The 21,393-nt window shown below is 37.4% G+C and overlaps 1 protein-coding gene across 2 annotated transcripts; it reads right to left on the bottom strand.

Moving 5' to 3' along the window:
• Nucleotides 1-1,725: 1,725 nt before the first annotated feature.
• On the bottom strand, nt 1,726-21,018 carry LOC134533191 (octanoyl-[acyl-carrier-protein]:protein N-octanoyltransferase LIPT2, mitochondrial). 2 transcript variants are annotated; one of them, XM_063370563.1, is made up of 7 exons: nt 20,813-21,018; nt 18,421-18,545; nt 14,619-14,748; nt 12,986-13,071; nt 12,735-12,873; nt 9,609-9,710; nt 1,726-2,686 (listed from the first exon to the last, which is right to left on the bottom strand). In XM_063370563.1, exons 1-7 carry the CDS (start codon nt 20,855-20,857, stop codon nt 2,618-2,620), a joined length of 696 nt encoding a protein of 231 aa, XP_063226633.1. In that variant the 5' UTR covers nt 20,858-21,018; the 3' UTR covers nt 1,726-2,617. The 2 variants fall into 2 exon arrangements, with proteins under 2 accessions (XP_063226633.1, XP_063226632.1); XM_063370562.1 differs by lacking the exons at nt 12,735-12,873; nt 12,986-13,071; nt 14,619-14,748; nt 18,421-18,545; nt 20,813-21,018 and having other exon boundaries at nt 9,609-9,696.
• Between the last annotated feature and the right edge of the window lie 375 nt (nt 21,019-21,393).

The raw sequence follows: 21,393 nt of genomic DNA, 5'->3' as shown, positions 1-21,393 counted from the left end.
CTTTGATGTACATGTGTATATGGGATCATTATCAGGTAAATAGATAATTAACAGGATAATTCAAAATGTAAAATTTTGCACATTTTGTTGGAAGTTGTTGTTTTTTTTTTTTTTTTTTTTTTGAAAATACTATTGACCTACATGAACAGTTTTTATTGATGATAATTAAGCAGATGGGGAGTTACTAGATCAGTCATACAAATATTTAAGTCCTCAGTAAGTGATGCTGGCCGTTTCCTACCACGAGTGCTGCGTGACCTGGCAACAGGAAGGCAATTTCAGGCCCTTTGGATAACCATTAGATCGAAATTGAAATTCAATATTCAAACACATCAAAACTCAGAGATGGTTACCTTTATTATTTAAATCCATAAATAATTTAAAGTATTCTGCACCCCATCCTTTAATTTTCCTGAAATATATAATTACTTTGTAGTAATTTGACCTGTGCGCGCCGCATCGGCCTCCGGCACTCCGCTCCCCTCCACCTTCTCCCTCCTTTCCCCCCCCCCCCCTTAGTCGTTTATGTCTACTCGGTTCCCCCCCCCCCCCTTTTCTCTCTTGATTGGCGCATGCGCGCGCTGCGGCGCAATGTTATTAAAACAGTTGTAATTTGGTCAGGGGCCTCTTTTTTTCCTTGATTTTTGTCAGGCTTGGTTGTCAGCTGTTGTAATCTACGAGCAAGTAGTCGATTAGGTCCAGTTAGACCTACGTGTGTGTGCGACCTCAGGAAAAACATGTAAGTTGGTTTGAGTTGTGTGAGAGGCAGTGGCCCTTGCCTTAATGTAGAGTCATATATTTCTAAATTGGTTTGTCTAAATTCCCTTTCGGCCGCCACCTTCAAAATTATTTGGTTTGGATTAATGTTTTAACTTAACTTCACTGGAAACTTAGTTTTTTTATTGGTAACTATCTTCCCCTGAGACGTCGTCACATGTCTTTGATCTTTTCTTAATTATGTAAATCTTTAAATATAACTGCACTTTGCAGTAATTTTGTCATTGTAACGCTTATAACTGCACTTTGCAGTAGTTTGTAAAATGTAAAACAGTTTGAATTGTAATACTTGACACTGCTTTTAATTCACGTCAACTGCGTTGTTTAATGGGATCGTTACACGGTGTAGCCGGCTTACCTTTGAAGCCCGTTTTGTCTACAATCGTTTTTTTTTATTATTGTATTTAACCTTGCTTAAATCTGTATTGACTTAACTTCATCAATCACCTAATGTTTTGATTTGTTATTTGAATAAAATGTCTGTGTACCTGATACCTTTTACCTTGCTTACCTAAACTACTCCATTCACGTAAACCCCAGTCCTTGCCAGGTTCTGGCCATCCATCCCAATGCTCCAAAGCTAGCTAGGCTTTACAACTTCATGGTGTGAAATAAGTAAAAAGTTATAATTTTGACAGACAATTAGGGGGCCGGGCAGAAAGTCTCGGCCCAGACAGCTTGCAGTGCAGTCTGGGTGCTTCTCCACTAACAGGGGCCTCGAAGGTTGCGGGGGCACCGCTGGTCTCATTAGCTGCAGCTGCGGGGCAACCCGGTGCTTGGGTTTTACGTGGCCAACCAGGCCATCTGATGGTGTAACACCTAAGTGCCCATGATCAGTGAGAACATAGGCTGATAAGCTACGAAAAACTGTTTTCATTTCTCTCTACTAATCATAGTGGGGTTGTGATCTACATTTACACAGCAAACAAAGCAACTGGAAAAAAAATGTTTCTGTAACTCATTTATAGTTTAATCTACGAAAATGTGACTCATCAAACAAATGGTATTTAGTTAATGCTTAATCGTAATTGCACAAAGCTGCTCTATGACAATAAGTTAACCCGTATGTAGTCAGTGCTCCCCAGCGATGCCCGCCAGCAGCTCCTCGGCTCTGTCCCGAGGACAGTCGTACAGCTCACACTGGAACAGCCGGCTGAAGCTGTCTAGGAACACAGGAACCACCTCCTCGACCGGTACGTCCCGGGCCAGCTCGCGCGACAGCGATGTCACCCCCTTGCCAGGGATGCCGCACGGCACGATGTGAGAGAACCACGCCAGGTCCACGTTGCAGTTGAGGGCCAGGCCGTGCGTGGTGATGAAGCGGCTGGCGTGCACACCCAGAGCGCAGATCTTGCTGTCCCCGACCCACACGCCTGTGTGCTCGCAGCGCCCCGCAGTCACGCCCAGGCGCGCACACGTCCTGATGGCCACCTCCTCCAGCTGTGCCACGTACCACCGCACGTTCCGCTGGAACCTCTTCAGGTTGAGGACGGGGTATGCCACCAGCTGGCCCGGCCCATGGAACGTGATGAGGCCACCACGGTCGGTGCGGCAGAACTCTGCGCCGGTGTGCGTCAGCTTGCTGGCCACCTCCTCCGGGTACTCTGCGCTCCTGATCCCGACCGTGTACACCGGCTCGTGTTCCAATAGCAACAGCGTGTCCGCGGCTTCCTCCCACGCACCACTGTTCATGGCACCGAGGTGTTCCTTTGCCAGCGCCCTCTGCAGCTCCAGAGCACTTCCGTAGCACAGCCGGCCCACTTGCAGCACTCTCACCAGCCTCACCATGATGTCAGTAGCAAGTGTGACTCTCAGAACACGCACTGCACTTCTGTGAAGGCTACGAGCAAGGCTTGTCTTCACTTGACCTGGCCAATTCTTTCAGCTTCCTGTAGACTAATAATGAAGCCTGGAAAAAAAAAATAGGTAAATGTGTGGCGTTCGAAGAAGGAAACTGGGGAAAGGAAACTGCAATTTTAATCCAGCTTTCTTTGATTGGGCACCAATGGAGCTTATTGCACTCAGATTTATCAAGGGAATTCAGCCATTTGAAATACCATCAAAACTTGATGGAAAATGTGTTTGCTAGCTAACAACATTTAATTGTGGGGGTTGTATTAACAGTACCCTTAATTTACGTTCCCCAGTAGATTAACAAATATTAAATTTAAAAATTAATAAATAACAGCAGTTGCAATAGTTTAGAACTACTTTGATAACACTACACGTTTCTCCACCTGCCTTGAAGGCCAGTCCACACACATCATGGCACAATGGTTTTGCCCTACACACGCCTCTCTCCCCCTGATAGTGTAGGGATCCTAGCTGTCAATAGTCTTTTAATAAATTATCTCAATCTCCTTTCATTCCCATGGGTAAGGCTACACTTGAGTTACAGATTGCTGTGTGACTCTCACTCAGAATGCATTGCGGCACACAAAATAATACTTGGCACAGTTCAGTTAATGCTAATTGTTTTCACTTAATGAGGTTATTTGTTCTTCTGAGATGTGATTTTATTCCAAAGACTTCTATCTACTGAAACAAATTTTTTCCCCATAAAATATTATTCAACTCTATTGTAAGAAGCCACGAAAAATAAACATCTGCGCATCACTAAAACTTATGCTTTACTTAGTGACAAAAATTAAGACTCTTTTGCAACAACCGACATAAAAACACATGCTCGGGGGAAAATTGGGTAGTAAAATAAATTATAATTTTAACAATAACAACCAATTATTTTCCTGCAATAGACTACTAAAGATGAAGCTGGATGCTCACTAAAGGTTTGGTATGACTGTGTTAATGCTTCCTTTGAAGATAAAATCTATTGAATGTGCACTTATAAAGTACTGATTCATTCAGAAGTGCAATATTTAATTAAGTTTAAGTGTTTATAACAAACTGACCCATGATTCAGTAAGAAACCATAAAGGATCATAAATTTTTAAAAGTGTGAGTTATGTTTTATTAGGCATATGTACCATACACATGATAAATTTGTAATTTTTTTATTCCCATAAAAACCATATTGGCATTCATAATCAGGCAAAATTGCCAATCCAGCATGGCCATGGTCCCACATGTCCTGGGGCTTGCCTAGTCAGGGATGTATTTGTGTTGATGTGGAACGAACAGTGCAACACTCGCTGGTACTTCTAGCGTGGTTTAACCTCTAAGCGCTAACTCCACTCTTTTAGTCATGCAAATTGCAACTATGAAATTTGTAGGCCTGTGCAAATAGTAGTTTAATTTTAATCAAATACAAATATCAAAAACAAATTGTAAGAATGAGAACCAGACTCCAAAAAAAAAAAAATTCACGTCAGGTAATTTCTGTAAAATTAGACAGATAATACTTAAGAGAAAGGTTATATTTATTTAATATATATATTTATATATTATATAATATGTATACCTATATTAGGAAAAAATTGTTTGAAATACTTATTTAAATTTTGAAATAATTGTTTTGTTTTTTAATTATGCAGCTATCCTAACCAACAAACCTTCCATTTCAGTTACTATACGCCTTATTTTCTACAACCTGCTATTCTGCATATTGATCCAGAAAATTTTCGCAAACCGCAAAATATCATGGAATCCATTAATTTTTTTATAGTTGTATTTCCAAATTGGCGATTGATTTCATATTTACATATTTAAACCCTAGTTATTCACGAGTTTTCGTTGTTAACAACCACAAAGTAAAGTCCATTTTAGTTCTGCTATATTATAAAAACAATATTTACTCATTTCATCTGGAATCTTAAAACCATTATTAGGTTTTTTTTAAATATTTTTTTAAACATCTGCTTCGTCATAGATACATACAGCAAGTAAGTTGCTCCTGTATCACATGGTGTTAGATCGATTGCAACTATTGATTAATAAGACGTTGAAACTATGACGATTACTTCTTTTATATACCCATCTCAAAGGAGTGTCCGTGTTTTGTGGTGTAGTCCATGGTTGTTGACTGTTGGTTTGTTTTTTTCCACACTTCTGGTGCGTGTGACCGTTGCCTACGTTATTATTCAAGGCCGGGAAGGAGAGGGGGTTTTCAGCTCCGAAATCCGTGCCGCTGCGTTTCACGCAATGGCCGCTAGATGTCTCTCTCATGTGCAGTAAAAGCGGCAATTCAACACGGAGTTGTATGCGCAGTGTGGTCGATTTGTAATGTATTACGAGTGTTCAGCATACTGTGTATGTTATTTTGCATTAAAAATGTGTTTTTTAAATATTATATTAGGTGTTGAAAATGTGTAAGTAACAAAATTATGTATGTAGGACATTGTAAATATGATATAATTATTCAGAAACTGGTATGGCGATTGTACAATATTCAAACATAATTTCACATGTGTGTTAATTCCCGCCATTCGAAATGGTTTACTGTTGCGTGCCAAACTGCACGTCTGAGTCTTCAAAATGTGATAAAAAAGTGACTTTCCATACATTTCCTATACAGACTGAACTAAAGGATAGGTGGCGAACAGCGATTTCAAGGCAGGGTAAAACAGCTGGATCTCTCTGGTCTCCGTCTTCGAGTTCACGAGTTTGTAGTTTACACTTCAGGACATCTGATTTCAGCATAAGTACAACAAGAAAAAGATTACTTCCAAATGTGGTCCCTACATTGTTCCCAGGGTATCCTCTGCACAAACAGAGCAAATTACCAAAACGAAGTCCAGCTTCTAGATCTGATGTAAGCCCGCAAATTAAACAAAAAAGAGTGTGTATACAAAATGAAAACAAGGAGCTTGCATTCTTGTCTGAAGATAAGATTGAAGTCAAAGAAGTAGGAATTCAAGTATCATCGTTTTTTCCATGCAGACCTAAACTCACAGCCATAAAACACAAGTACAAACTCGTCAAACAGTCTAATGGCCAACTCATTCAAACTGTCAGTAGATTGAGGAAACAAATTAAGGAACTGAAAAAAGAAAATAATGGCAAAAATAATAAACACCAGGAGAAAATTGAAAAAATAGAAAAAGATGGAAAAAATGGAAACTTGAAAGCACTATTCTTGTTAGAGCAAATTGATAGCTATGGAAAACAGCATGTTGTTTATGGTGAAACAACTCTCAAAATTTGTGTACTTTGGCACAGGAAAGCAGCAGCTGAGTATCGTTTCATAAGATCAATGAACTGTTTGAAACTTCCTCATGAAAAAACGTTGAGGGGTTATATTGGATGCGCGAGTGGTGAAACTGGTATAACTTCAGTAATTAAAGAACGCCTTATTTATGAGGTCAGCAATTTGAATCACTCAGAAGAAAAGTTAGGTTCGCTGATAATAGATGAGATGGCGATCAAGGCAAAAGTAAGTTATGATTGCAACCTTGACCAGTTCCTTGGATATTCAGAGGCAGAAATTGAGGAGATGGGTGTAAGTGATAAAATAGCCAACAGACTATTGTGCTTCATGTTTCGCGGCCTCTCCACTCCCATCCGAATTCCTGTCGCGTTTTATTTTACTCGTCAATTAACAGGACCTCAGCTGTGTAAATTAACCAAAAAGGTGATCGAAGAAGTAGAAGAAACAGGTTTTGAAATTCTGCGAATAGTTACTGATAACTCTTCGGTAAATGTTAGCATGATGAAGGAGGTGTGTGGCGGCCAATTACTACCTGAAATCAACACCCAAATGATAAAAACAGAGTAATCTTTTTGAGTTTTGACTCGAGCCACATTTTGAAAAATATTCGCACACAGTTTCTTCAGAAGAATTTTTTCTACAGGGGTATAATGATCTCAAGCAAACCCTTGAAAAAATTGTACGATGCACAGAAGCACTGTACAGTGAAACCTGTTCGATGTCTGAACAGAAAAGTTGTTTACCCTTCGAACATCGAAAAAATGAATGTGCAACGAGCCAAGTATGTTTTTTCCCTTCCTCTGACAGCTGCATTGAAGACTCTTCCTACAATAGCACCTGAGTTAGTCGAAAACCACGAAAGCCTTTCTGAAACCATACGGTTTTTGGAATATGTCAGAAAATGGCACGATATTCACGATGTTTGTAACACAAAGCAGGCATATATGTCAAGAAACACCGACAAACTAGTGTTCACAGAATTTGACGATGACAGACTGTCTTGGTTGCTAGATACATTCCTGCCTTACATGGAAAATATCCAAAAGTCGAGCAGCAAACAAAATAAACTAAGTGAAGAGACACAGACTGTCTTGGTTGCTAGATACATTCCTGCCTTACATGGAAAATATCCAAAAGTCGAGCAGCAAACAAAATAAACTAAGTGAAGAGACATACGAAGCTCTAGTCGTGACAACTCAGGCAACTGTAAAATGTATACAACATTTAATATCTGTTGGATTTCATTTCGTTTTAAGCAGGAACCTGAGCAGCGATGACATCGAACTTCTCTTCAGTCACTTGCGAAGAAAAGGTGGTTTCAACTATATGATGGACGCAAGAGCATGCATGTATGCAATCGACACAACGCTAAAAACTGGCTTAATAAATCCTTCAGCTACATCAAATGTAGAAAGACAAACTTTCAAGACATTGGATGCAATTGCACATCACAAACGAATAAGTGAGCTGAACACAGTAATTTGTGATGTTCCAGTTGAAGCAACAGGAATTCTTGACGAAAATCTTGAAGGTAAGATAAATTGAACGGGAAATTTTTTATTATAATTTTAATTTAAGGCTATGCCCCACTCGTTGTCAAGTTATGACATTATTATAATTTTAGCATATTCAAATTGTATGCGAAGATACATTTTGAAAATGCGACTATAGGTAGTTGACAACATGCACTCCAATACAGTGCAAACATTTATTAAATTATGACGCCTTTTGTCATACCACCTACTTTTTAAAATAAATTATTAATGCATTCCTGCTTTTTTTTAAGTGTTAGATATAATATTTTTTCGAGAATATTTTATTTGTTAGAAACTAATTTCATATGTAGGCCTACTTGTGATCTATAAGGTCTATAATGTATATCTAATTTTGAAGACAATAATGGAACATTTAAAGTTATGTGATGCCGAGCCTTAATTTAATGAGTTACGTAATTTCATGTTGTTTTTGTTTTTGTGTTTTGCAGAAACTCCAGTAACGCTGCAAATCGTGTCCTTAGCTATGATTGCTGGGTACTTGGTACGGGTTGCAGAAGAAAATTTTAACTGTGCCTATTGCCTAGAACAAATATCAACTCCCGATTGTGACAGCCCGTTGCTCCGATTGATTAAAATGCAAGATCGCGGAGGTCTGCGGTACCCATCTAGAAAATTCGTTTTTTTCCTAAGCAAGATACTAAAATTTACTTGTGTCACTCTTAAACACTTAGGATGTAAACAGCTCATCAAGAAGCTTAAAGTGTTTCTAGTGCCAAAGTTTCTTCAATATTTTAAGTGTTCACTGTGCAGTCAAGAAAAGCTTGCAAATACCATAATAACAAAATTTCTGAAGCCTATTTTGGACAACGAAGCACGTTCGGTGACAGACAAAATTGACAAACCATCAGAAATATACAGAAAACCATTGAGCCGCAAAATTTTAAAACTATAAGCGTAGTTACAGGTGAGTAACAATTAACACTTTATTTGGTGTTACAACTGTTACATTCATTTAGTTTACGACTGTTTTATCTTTTAGAAGTATTTGAACATAGGGCTTCATTGTATTTATCATAACAGTTAGTTCTAAGCACCAATTTCATGAGTTATAGGACCAACAGTAATTTAAACAGATGTTTCGCGCGGTTCCGTGTACTGCACATGAGAGAGCTACCTAGCGGCGATCTCTGGAACTGAATCGTCTCGCGTTTTACAACCTCTCATTCCCGGCCTTGAATAATAACGTAGGCTACGGTGTGACGAAATGAATACAAATAATATTTTGTTTTCAAGTTTGAGTGAAATGACAAATGTACCATGTTTTCAATCGTCCACACGATTTTTACGTTACTGTTTACCGTGACAGTAGTGGAAAAAAACTTTTATTAATTGTTTTATGTTTAAAACGTCGCTCATTGTTCATGTTTTTAATTATGAAGTCCCATTAAAACGTTAAAAAAAATGACAACCTCAACAGTGAAACGTTGATATAAGGCAAACTCACGAGGTACCTATGCTATGTATAATATTCGTTAGAAACTAATATTCGTTATTTTTTTAAGTGTTAGTAATCAAGGTCGAATGGAATATGAATAGTAATTATTCGTATTCTAAAATTAAAATATTCGCACTGCCTAATGATAACCATAACATGAATTTTTACTGCATTTTAAGATGTTATTTAAAATGCACAATCCAATTATGCAACAAAAAAACTTAATGCATACATGTTAAGCATGCATTGAGAAACCAAGCAGGTATAATTTCTTACGATAAATTTAATCCTGATTTCTTAAGCATGAACTTAAGAAAAAAAGCATTTAAAGAAACTGGAGCCTGTCCCCTTAACTATGACGCTGTTTCAAAAGAAGCATATGCGCCTTCTAAATTAACAGACACAATACTTGTCCCAGAATCATCTCAAGAGCTAATCATGTCTTTTGAAATAAACACTCTGCCCCCAAAGAGAGTTCTCTGTTGAGGAAAGAACTGGCCGCCTTCTGAAGACCCCGAAAACTCAGAGAATAAAGCATGGCCCCCACAAGGGTGGGACTGGGTGGACCCCTGGGTCCAGGGCCCGGGCCTAAAGAGGGCCTGGTCCCAGCCCCGTTTATTTTTAAATGTTTAAATATTATAATTTTTTACAAACTAAAAAAACATATTCAGTCAGCTAACAACACAAAGTAATGTAATAAAGCACTCAAATTGTGTTAGGTTTTGAAGCTCACATAGGCATCAGTTGCAGCATAAGATTTCTGAGCCTCTGAGAGGGTCACCGCACTCCAATCACTCTTGCGCACTCTATCACTTTTCAACAACGTTCTCTTCAGCTGCAATGAAAACATGAAGTTTGGTTATGAATTGGGCACTTGGGTTTCAAACACATACCTAAATACACAGCGTAAAAACTCACAAACACAATTTCACTAATGTGCTTGATGGGCAGACCAAACTACATAACGCATTGCTGGTTTACGCAAATAGTACACTTCTACAGTCTATAAAATGACAAGTCATGTTTGTACTGCTTTTTTAACCCATAATAACCCATTCAAATGTATTTTGTGGTATTTCAAGCAGCCTCCCACACCTTACACATCTTTTTGGAATAAATTTTATTGAAGTTAAAACATTTCATTAAGTGGTGTTGAAATTTGATGCATGATAGCTGAATTAGGCCTACCATATTTAGACGTATTTAAAGTCTCTTGGTTGCATTTAAAATTATTTGGTCACGTATTTTGATAAAGCTCTTATAAGTCATTTTTACTTATTTTTGACTATTTGGCCAAGTTTAAATGTGTATCCACGTAGTTTTCTATTTTATTTTCTATATTAATTTTATTTGCCAATTCCTGGGAACACGTACGTTCTAGAACATTTGGATGATGTACCTAACAAAATATGCGAGAATGGTAAATTACAGACATCCCAATGGACAGAATTAATGTGTTAGAAACAGATAGAGGATGTGTTGTAACTTGTGCCAGGATTGGCTGATTTTTTTAAAGATGTTTTATCTTTGGTTCTCAGGGACACAAACTACCTCCCTCTGTGGATAGAGATGGCCAGGTCATTCACTAGTCACTTGCTCGTAACTGTTGTGAAAGGTTGTGTCGAGCGGCAGTTCACAATATGTATAATCTAAATATAATATAGTGGAACGAAAAAGTCATGACTATGGTCCACCACAGTAGTCACTACAAGGCAAACGTGATTATTTTGGTTGTCATTCCAAGGACGGAGTCCGTTTTATTGTATGATCCGTCTTAAAGGATGTTCAGAATTGATATCAATAATGAATAATCTTTGTTTCATCTGAATTTTCAGTACCATTGAAAAGTAATTTGTTTTGTTTTATAAATAATCTCGACCAGTGTCTTCTTCAGAAGATGGCCACCACTGTGGCTTGTGCATTTTTTGTCAGGAAAAATAAAAACGGTTAAAAGCAGTATTTATTGATTAACTTTATTTCTTTCATAAATTATTACGCTCGATGATTTATGAAACTTCATTTCAACTTCTGTAAACAACAGATGTGCTGTGGGATACAGTTAGCCAAACAGGGGAGGGGGGGGGGGGGAATCGCACGCAGGTCTGTCTACGCTATCGACTGTTGTACAAACATCAGCTGTGGCAAGTTAAATTGTGGCTACGGAGTTTAAAGGACCAAATGTTTTTTACTTCCGCTCGTATGCCGCTGCGCCGTACCGTTGTCACCTGGCCACAGACCGGGCCGTGAACTCAGTCTAGCCAGTGGCAGGGAATTCACTCAAAAAAATGCAACGTCTGCCCATTCAGCTGCCGGTAACTGTACGTGCTTGATCACTCATAATGCATCGTGTTCAAGTATTTGAGACAAAACTAGAAGTATTACGGTGCGCAGATTGTCATGAAGGCCGAGCATTATGTTGGTTGCACTTTAGTTTTAAGCAATTCAACTGTGCGTACAATCGTACGAAATAAGGACTCTTACCAAAAGTTTATATAAGTCTGATGCTGTTGTTTGTACTAGTGGGAATATATTTGACATTTGATACCGGAACAGAAATGAACAGATGATCCATGTGGAAAAGGTTGTTAAATGAAAGTTGCAATGAAAAAAAATTGGCTTGACAGGATTGGTGTGTACCAGGCAGTGGCAGATCCAGAGGTTCACCTCGGAGGGGGCACTCTAGGATTTCAGAATAGCCAGAGAAAAAATGTCTTAAAATTACTAAATTTGTATTTAATCTACTCACACTACACATAACATCCAACCACCAGATTTTATGATTCTACAAGAAATTCATTAATTATATTAAAATATTTTATTGGTTTCAGAAACAATCATTTTTGTCTGCAATATTAATGTAGCAGACAAGTGGTTTTTCGGGGGGGGGCACTCACCCCTGGTGCCCCCCCTTGGATCCGCCACTGTTACCAGGTAGGAATACGCGAATAAGCACTTTAATTTTTGAAAAATTAAATTATAATTATCCTGACAGTAATATCGGTTTCACTGTCAGTAAAGGATGGTTTGGAAAAGTAAGCGACGCTCAGGCGGGCAAGTTAGCCAGCCGACTGACGATAAAGTACATAACCACATATCTCCTATTACGCAGTGTCGTGTTTGTCATACAAAGTGCGATGAGAGGCATATAAAGATAAATGGTTTTACATATTTATAGTTTAATGTTATTCAACGCATTTATATATATTACGTAGAATTTCGAATAACACGAACATTTTTAGGAACAAATTAGTCATACTAAGTGAGGTATAGGTGTAGTTAATGTGTGCAAAGGTAGATTGTAGCTGAACTCTGTGATCTTCCAATAAAGATTCAATGAAACTAACTTTGATGTGCACAATTTTACTCAACACTTAAAGAATTCCCTTTTTAGGTTACCATACAGCACTTTTTAACAAAAAAGGAATGAGGAAGGTAATGAAACAACAAAAATCAGTCCCGTAATACATCAGAACACAAAATTAAAAAAAAAATCTGGCAACACTATTGGAAAAACCATTTTATTTGTGATTCCAAGCCATGCAATGGGTTTATAAAAATTTTGCAGCTCATACAGAAGACACTCTGACATTGGATATCTTTTACTTAAAACTATGATTTATAAGCAAAAAAAATCCTTTTTTGAATTCTTTAGTATTTTATTAAAACCTAGCATTATAGTGTTAGTTTAGAGTCTGGACTTTAATGATATCATTAAAAACACTGAAATCAAAATATTCACGATCAACTAAAACAACTTTTTTTTTGCGAAATAAAAAACGGATTTAGCCACTTCTTTCCCGGTTCAGCAATAGTACAACAACAATTTCAAAATACAGACAGGCTAAACAGTATGACTTACCAAATTAAGAACTAATCCATCCAAACTCCAAGTCTGTCTGCAGTTCAGAACCTGGTTGGCATATTCTCCAAGATCAACTGTTTTATTCAAGAGTGGTTCCACGCAGACTCCAAAATCCCGACTCAACTTCCATAAGTCACTAAAAGCAATTTTTAAAAATAACTCATATAAGTAGTAGGTACTGTACAAACTACAAAAAAATAAATAAAATTTTTACAAAGTATCCATGAACATTAGAATGAATTGCTTACTTCTTAATGTTAGCTCCAACAAATGTCACAAGAGGGTGTTCTAGAAGAATCACAAATGCTTTTGGAAGATTTTTCATGCAAGACACCTGTAAAAAAAATTATGAGAAAAGAAATTATAAAATATATATTTATCCAGCTACTTCAACTAAACAAGTATAAATCAAACCATACAGCCTAATATAACGTTTTGATCGTAATTGGAGCACTTCAGATTCGAAGACTATATGAAAGTTTATAGAAAAACAACTGCTGGCATGATTACGACTTTGTAATAGAATAAGTCTAACTAGGACATCAAGGAAATAAGCTTAAATATGTAGAGATTTCGGGAGTGCATCCCATCGGGATATTATTTACCACCGAGGAACATGAGACCGCAATTGTCAGAGTTCATACATGCTTGAACTAGACCCGTGTGCTGTTAGTGTTGTACCACTTTTGGTCCGCGGGCCCAGCGAATAACCACAGTACATGGACCCTGACAGTCCTAGACTGGTGGGACGTTGCAGAGGCCAAGATGTCGGCAGTGTTGCTATCGTGCTGAGCAACAGGGTATATAATATACCGGCAAAACTTGGGCATATTGTTCCCTTCTTGCAATGCACCTGAAGTCAACAGTAAGGATGGATGTGATGAGAGCAAACAACTTGCTCAAGTCGCGCAATCGGCACTTCAGGCTCGGAGCATGCAGCAGACACGACCCGTGACAGAACTAACGGACTCACCGAGTGCTCTCAACCCTTGATCACGGGGGATGAGCACCAGAGACGAGACAGCTGCATTTAGTGCTCCAGGCAGGGGCATGTACAACTAAATCAACCAGTGCGTAGGGCGAGGCATGGGCTACCTCTGCAAGGGTGACAGTGGGTGGGCCCTTCACCTGACCACCAGCGAGACGAAGCAGCCGCACCCCTGCGCCAACACCTGGAGGATGGACACCTACACTCTCCCCACCCTGGCCGGGAGAGCACTCTTTTCTCCCCTCCCTTCGTAACTGGCTCATGTCACCACTAGAGCTGCATTCAGGGATTTACAAAAGTTTCAGTCCTAGTCCATTTTTAATTCATTTTTCCATCCTCCACTACTTGGTTACTTACAACCTGGCCATACAATGTGCAGGTATTTTATTTTACCCAAGAATATTCATAATTAATGGAAAATGAAACAAAATACTTTACACTGCATACATTTTGCAGTAGTCATTTGGATTTGGGGAGAGTTCCTCCTGTTATTAATTTTTAATGGTTGTTACAGTGTAATTTTGGTACAAACTAGGCAGTGGATACAGTCATTTAAAAATTTAAATGAGTCTTGGTTAGACACATACGTACAAAATACAGAATCTTACCCAAGAACTACCATTCCAACATAAAATGTGAATATTTATCAATAATTATACAAAATTAATAAAATAACTACAAATTAATCTATAAAATACTTAGGTACATGGTTTTTATATATATATATATATATACACACACACACACACACATATACATATTTCACCAGCAACACAAGCATTATTTAAATAAACTCTTCCTAAAAGTAATTTCCAACCTGGTGCCCAGAAGCACTCACTAATGAATGTATATTGGTTTCACGTGAACTAAGTGTAATATCAAAAAAGTCTTACATGAAACAGATGACAAACATCATCCCCGGGGCACAACTGAATAAGAGCTGCTCTCCCGGAACCAGACTGGTAACTGACTGGCCATTCCATGTCAAAGCCCAGCACCAATCCAGCATCTCCAATGTTATTGCTGGAACACAGCACATGTAAATACATAAACACTCAAGCCCTCTGTACCAGCTGAGCCATACACTCAATGTACGCATCAGGCTAAAATACCCGCTCAGACTAACCACTTCACGAAAGAAAAACCTTTTTAAAGGCCCTGTCACACAATCATATGTTTGTCTCTAACTATATTTGATAATAGAATTGGAGGGGTTATCTTGCATAGAAAATGGCTTCCAATTGTCTCCAGCAAATAAATTTTGACAGGTAAATCCCAATATATTTTAAATCATGTTACACTATGAGCAATCATTTTTGGTCAGAGCTATCTCAAACTTTTAAGTTTTAATCTCATCACAGTGGTGGGTGGAATATTTACACTTATGATTTTTTTTGCATTATTTTTAACTTTTATAAAATCTATATATTAACTAGTTAAATAACTAACTTAACTAGTTACATAAAAAAATTAATGTATTAAAATGTATAAAAATTATTATTCAAACTAACATTATTTGAGGGTTTTTTTTTACCTTCATAACTTCTTTAATCACCCATGTGATCATTGCCATTTCAAATATTTGTTGTGAAAGAAACTGACGTCATTTCCGTTTACGCTACACACGATTCTAATCGGCTGATTCCGTCCAACATCCAACATATTTTAGAACCCATCCTGTTTGCTAAATATTTGATGGAAACTCAAGTCATCCAACTTGTCAAACAAACATGGCTATGTTAATGACTTTTTGATGATGTCATAACTCTCCAACATTATTTGAAAAAACATACTGGGAGGTGTTGGAAGCAAAGTTTTGATAGAGTAACAAGGCCTTACGTAACCAAAATTATCTCCCTGTGCTAACGTAGAAAAAAATTAAAAAGCACTCTTAATAAATTGTACAGATAATTTGTGCTCTAATTGAGGCCTATCTAGAGGAAAATTCAAGCTATCATTAAAAATAATTATGTTTAATCATCGTAAAACAAATTAACTACGTATCTTGAGGACTAAATGTGCATAAAGGCTGTAAAATTTGGGCCCATGATACTACAAACATTCTCCAGAGCTTTAAAATAGTTTGTGGTACTGTTTTGGTCGAGGGATTCGCTTAAATTATTAAATGTGGAAACAATGGGTGCCACCAAAATAAGGTGCCATGGCACTGGTGGAGACTCATTCCTCAGGGCGTAACATCACCCGTGTGAAAGTGTGGCTCGTATCTCCTAGCGCAATAACCTTGAAGTAACTGCGCCTGGCCCACTCTCAGCATCAGGCATGCTTACAAGTTGTTAATAATTAAGTGGGCTCTCATAGACGTCCCACACACACCGGCCTCACCGTAAGTGGTCAGCACGTGGACAAACGCAGAAATAAGGACACTTGATTCAGTAACTGAGATTTAACAGATGCCATCACATCAAATGCCTCTCGTACATTGAAATAAATACTTAAACGTTAGAAAAGCATCACTGCACAAATCTGTTTCCTGGATGTCCAGAGCCACTTTGTGGCTGACTAGCGAATTACAATTAAATGAAACTAGGTAAACAGTCAGACTCCCGAGGTAAGCTCTGAGGATAAATAATGATAAGTTGAAGTCCTCGGAGTGCGGAAGGCATCCTACCTCAGGTGGTGATGCGAAGCGACTGGGCGAGAACTGGCTGCTAGAGGCACTGGACAGCATACCCAAGTCAAGGTAAACAGATCGTTAGGACATTAAAATATGTGTTCACATAGTAAAGTAAAACAGTTACCCTCGTAAAATTATTACAATGATATTAAAGTGTAAAAATTACTAAATGAAAGTATCTTTCAAGATAACTGTTTAAAAAAAAGTACTACTTAAGCAGCCTCCATTAAATTTGTGTACGGTTCTCTGGTTATTATAATAATTAATATAAATATAAACAAATAGAATGTTTGCAGGACCCTGAAAAGAACACTACACCTGGCAATCTAATTTATTAGTTTATAAAGGAACGAAGCACTGACGTGCGGGAGTAAGTGGAGTTGGGTGCAAGGGGTGGTGATACATCAGGCTCTGTGGAAGGCAAGCCCCGGATGTTGTCAGTACCATGCCCAACTGACCTGACGTGAAGCTGTATTACAGTACTGTAAAATAATTATCAATTATCAAAAACAAATCACATTAATCTGCTGTTATAATTCACTAGCTGATGCACCTGTATATCACTACGGAAGGCTACAGCTACAACACTTTCACACAGCACATTATGCATGAATGAGGTGAATTAACAATTGAGCTGTTACAGTGACTATGAACCTATTTCAAATATTAAAAAACTTTTTTATGTAGAAATACTATGATCAGTCAGTCAATCCATCTCTGCTTTTCCTTGTCGGTACACACCATCATTATCGTTGGTACACCACTGCCAGTCCTTGTTGATACACCAATGCCCGCCATCATCAGTACATCACTGTCCATCCTCATCTGTACACCAATGTCCATCCTTGTCGGTACACCAATGCCCGTCCTCGTTCATACACCATTGCCATTCTCCTTGGTACACCACTGCATATCCTCGGTACACAACTGCCCGTCCTCGTTGGTACACCACTTACTGTCCTGGTTGGTACATCCCTTTGTCATTGTTGGTACACCACTAACTGTCACTGTTTGTACACCACTTACTGTCATTGTTGGTACACCACTGCATATCCTTGTTGGTACACCACTGCAAGTCCTTGTAAGTCCACCAGTATCCTTCTTCGTAGGTATGTCACTGGCCATCCTTGAGTGTCTGCCAGTGCTGCACTACACTTACGCCTTTTTTCGTGGTAGACAAGTGAATGATGTCTTGGGTCTATCACTACCCCATTTCCATTGGGTCCAGTACTCCCCTTTTTTATGGGTCCAACAATGCCACGCCACGCAATATAATGTTACGGTCACCGCTCAAATTTCACAGTTATCCTGTGACGACGAGAAGACTGCGCACCAGTTCAGAGCCTTGCGCTTAAAGGCTATACCACACTAGGAATACCAGCGAGCGTCGCGCTTATCATTCCGCCTTACTAACACACATACACCCCTGACTAGGTGGGCCCCTTAAGGGGTCCATCTACCTCGACGCACACTCACTGTGTGCACAGCTTCAGAAAAAACCATGATTTCAAAGCTGCTCATGATATCCACGAGGTGTCTGCTTACGAATAGCATTTAAGAATGCGCTGAGGATGGATATTTCCGTATTATGTTTTTAAACTGTATTTTTTGGAGTGAAAAAGGGTAAAACGTGTATTTTCAGAATAATTCTTAGGCATGAAATACCCAGTAGAGATTCTTGAAAGCACCCTAGGGCATTGCATTACAACTTTGTCTTCATTCCTCCGGAATCTGATGTTATGGTTACCGCTCAAATTTCATAGTTGTCCTATTCAAGACGAGAATACTGCATGCCAAATTAGAGCCTTGCGCTTATAGGATATACTGCGCTAAAAACACAAGCATCGCACTTATCATCCCGCCTCACTGACACAGATACATCATTGACTGGGCGGGCCCCTTACTACCTCATGCACACAGCTGAGAAGCAACCTTTACACTAATGCCTTGGCTCAATTTTACAAAATCAGGAATTATTCGGGTGGAACCAATGTGATGATACAAAATAAAATAAATAAAGAACAAAACTGTACTGTGAGTGCATATTTGGACTTCCTTACAGAATCATTCCACATGCTTCTCCACAAGTCGCCATCACAGAGCAGTAATCAATTCTGCCTGAAAACGTAAGTAAAGGTTTCCTGTCCTCTGGCGTCAGATCATTTCTTACTTCAGCACTGCCAACCTGCAATTAAATTTAAATGCTTCTGTAAAAGGCTATGCATACATGAGACAGTTCAAAGAAGGACTAAGAGATCAGTTTTCAGAAAAACACATCAACTAAGTTATGTAAAACCACATTCTCTGAAGTAATGCTATGGAAAAAATACTGAGAACTTAATGAAAAAGAAGAATATACCTTTTTAGTATACACCTGATTCCAGAACTACCTACCTAAAGACTTAAGAGCATTGATACTATGTGCTCTGGAGTAATGCTATGGAATATCAGATTGAGAGCCTAAAAAGAAAGAAGAAAAAGGAAAGACACACTAAGTTATAATGTATGAACACCAGTTTCCAAAACAACATTATGAAGTTGATATTACTTTCGCTAACACAATATACTTTCTTTAACAGATTGGAAGTCTAGACTCTATAAAGTAAAAGAAGTTGAAGATAGCTACATGGTAATTGGTTTTCAGAACACACAATACAAATGAAGTTAGTACTGAAGAAGTTATTCAATACCAGCTTTCAGAAATAAACAACTACCAAGTTAAATGATGTTAGTACAAATGTCACATTTACAAATGCCTCAAGTCTCGCACCAAAATAAAGACTCCTGCCATACATAATGTACTTCTCCTGTTTATTTAGACCATGTACAAAAATCCATAACTGGCTCATCGATGCTTGGATGATTAGCAATTTCCTTGCCACTTTCTTTTTGGTTTTTTTTAAACTTTTGTGTTTTGCAATTTGTATTTTGCAAGACTTCAACTAAAACATTTTACAGTAATAAAAATTTAAAAGCAGACCAGGCTGATAGCTTGAAACTGGAAATGACGATGATGATTATTGTTATAGCAGCTATTACCACTACAAAAATAATAATCAAACCAAACCAAACTTCTGTTTCCAAAAACACCTAGGCCTATATCAAGAATAAAATGAGTGTTTTTGTTCTGCGACAATAGTAATTCTAAATTAAAGTTGCTTTCTTCCATTTAACTGTTATAACATCATAGAAAATTTAAAGTTTTAACTGTTAAAATCTGCCAATTTATTTGCAATTTTTTTTTTCCCAATGCACTTCATAATTAAAGATGATTTATTATGACCATTTTTTTGATAAAGATAACACGGCAGTTTCTTCATACTGCGTAATTTGATTGGAAGAAATATTTTTGATATGATGTAGTAATTTTCAGACAATGATCTGTCTTTCTATTGATACAGCAGCTAAGTTTTCATTGGCCCATTCAAGAGCTGTAAGATTCTTTTGCATGGACTAAACCATGCAGGCATATACATACACATACATATGGTAGACCTACATGATAAATGGACAAAATGGTAATGAAAATAAAATTAAGAAAACATGAGCACCCCGTAGAAATGTATTATTCACCAGGGTTTCTTTATTTCATTCAAGGTGATTGTACCTAAAGTTTAGTGGCTTTTCTAAAAATAATGTAAATAAAATCTGAAAACTAAATTTTTGAGTTATGATATTTTTGAGTATTAGTTTTCACCAAAAACATTGTTAAGAATTTTAAATGTCGCTAACCTAACCTACACTCTACTAGGGTAATTTCAAATAGATTTTCGGCATCTATAAAAATAATTTGTGTATGTCAGTTGTTTTCGTAACTGCAACACAGGTTAATTTCCCAACAAACCGATCTGATGTTTAACGTGGGTGCCACCATGCATGAGTTCCTACTGTGTTTGCAAACAGCTTGCGTGTAGTGACACGTATTTTGTGTTGAAACAAAGATACTTACAGCAAATTACAAAATCAATATTTTTCAAGTTTTTATTCAACTTTTATTCAATAGAATTCCAAGATACTCATTAGAGGACAGGACCATGAAATCCAGGGAAATTGTGGGGTAAATGCCATTCACACTTATTTACAGTATTTAAACATAGGTAACCTAACCCAACCTAATAGTTCACACCTTTTGACAGTATTTTAAATGAAACTAACCTAACCAATCATTCACTGATTTAAGTGTTTTAGATGTAGCCAACCTAACCTAAACAACTGTACAAACAGTAAGCTAACCGTAAACTACTTGAAATATCACAATGCAGTTTTACAGAAACATCAAATATTATGAAACTTAAAGAAATTTTTGAATTTTATTTTTATTATTTAAGAAAAGCACCTACTCTAGAAAATTACCGATTACCCTTCGATAGTTACCCATATTCTCAAACAATATTTCAGCATTTATCATAATATGCCCATCTTTTAACTTGATATTATATTACAAAATGATACCTTCTTCATCATCCAGGAAGGCAACACACGCTTCTGGCTATCCATGTCTAACTTCGAGTACGCAAAATCAGATAATATCCAACAACTTCATGTGCTAATATTTTTTTTCTATCCAAATTGCCAAATCCAATCTCATATGTAAACTGAATTAAAAACAATTCCCACCAAGCAACAACAGCTGATTCTCAATTTTCAGCATGGCAAACATTGCAGTCAAATATTTGTTGGGGTGGTATGGCGCTAAAACAAATGAAATGTTCGTAAAACAATGACGAAAAAAAATTCTTCCATTATTAATTTAACTTATCATATTTTATAAAACTAATTAACCTAAAATACTTCATAATATCCTGTTTAATATTAATTAAGTGGTTATTTTATAATCATAATAATTTAATCTATAATATAAGGAATATTTCCGAAATATAAATTTGCTCATTTATTTTATTTTCATTTTTAAAGAAATTTATCTGTAATTTAATCATTAAAATAAAAAATTAAAATATAATTCATTGTATTTGAATGAGTGCAGTTCGTAATGTTTGCTGTTATAAAAGTGTAATGAAATTGGCGGGAAGGAG

Source organism: Bacillus rossius, chromosome 6, assembly GCF_032445375.1.
Source record: "Bacillus rossius redtenbacheri isolate Brsri chromosome 6, Brsri_v3, whole genome shotgun sequence".
Lineage (NCBI taxonomy): Eukaryota > Metazoa > Arthropoda > Insecta > Phasmatodea > Bacillidae > Bacillus > Bacillus rossius.
Note: the sequence above shows the minus strand (reverse complement) of the source record. Positions and strands in the feature narration are given on the sequence as shown.

Coding starts and splice junctions, on each gene's coding strand:
- LOC134533191 (XM_063370562.1), bottom strand. CDS start 2,565: ATGGTGAGGCTGGTGAGAGTGCTGCAAGTGGGCCGGCTGTGCTACGGA.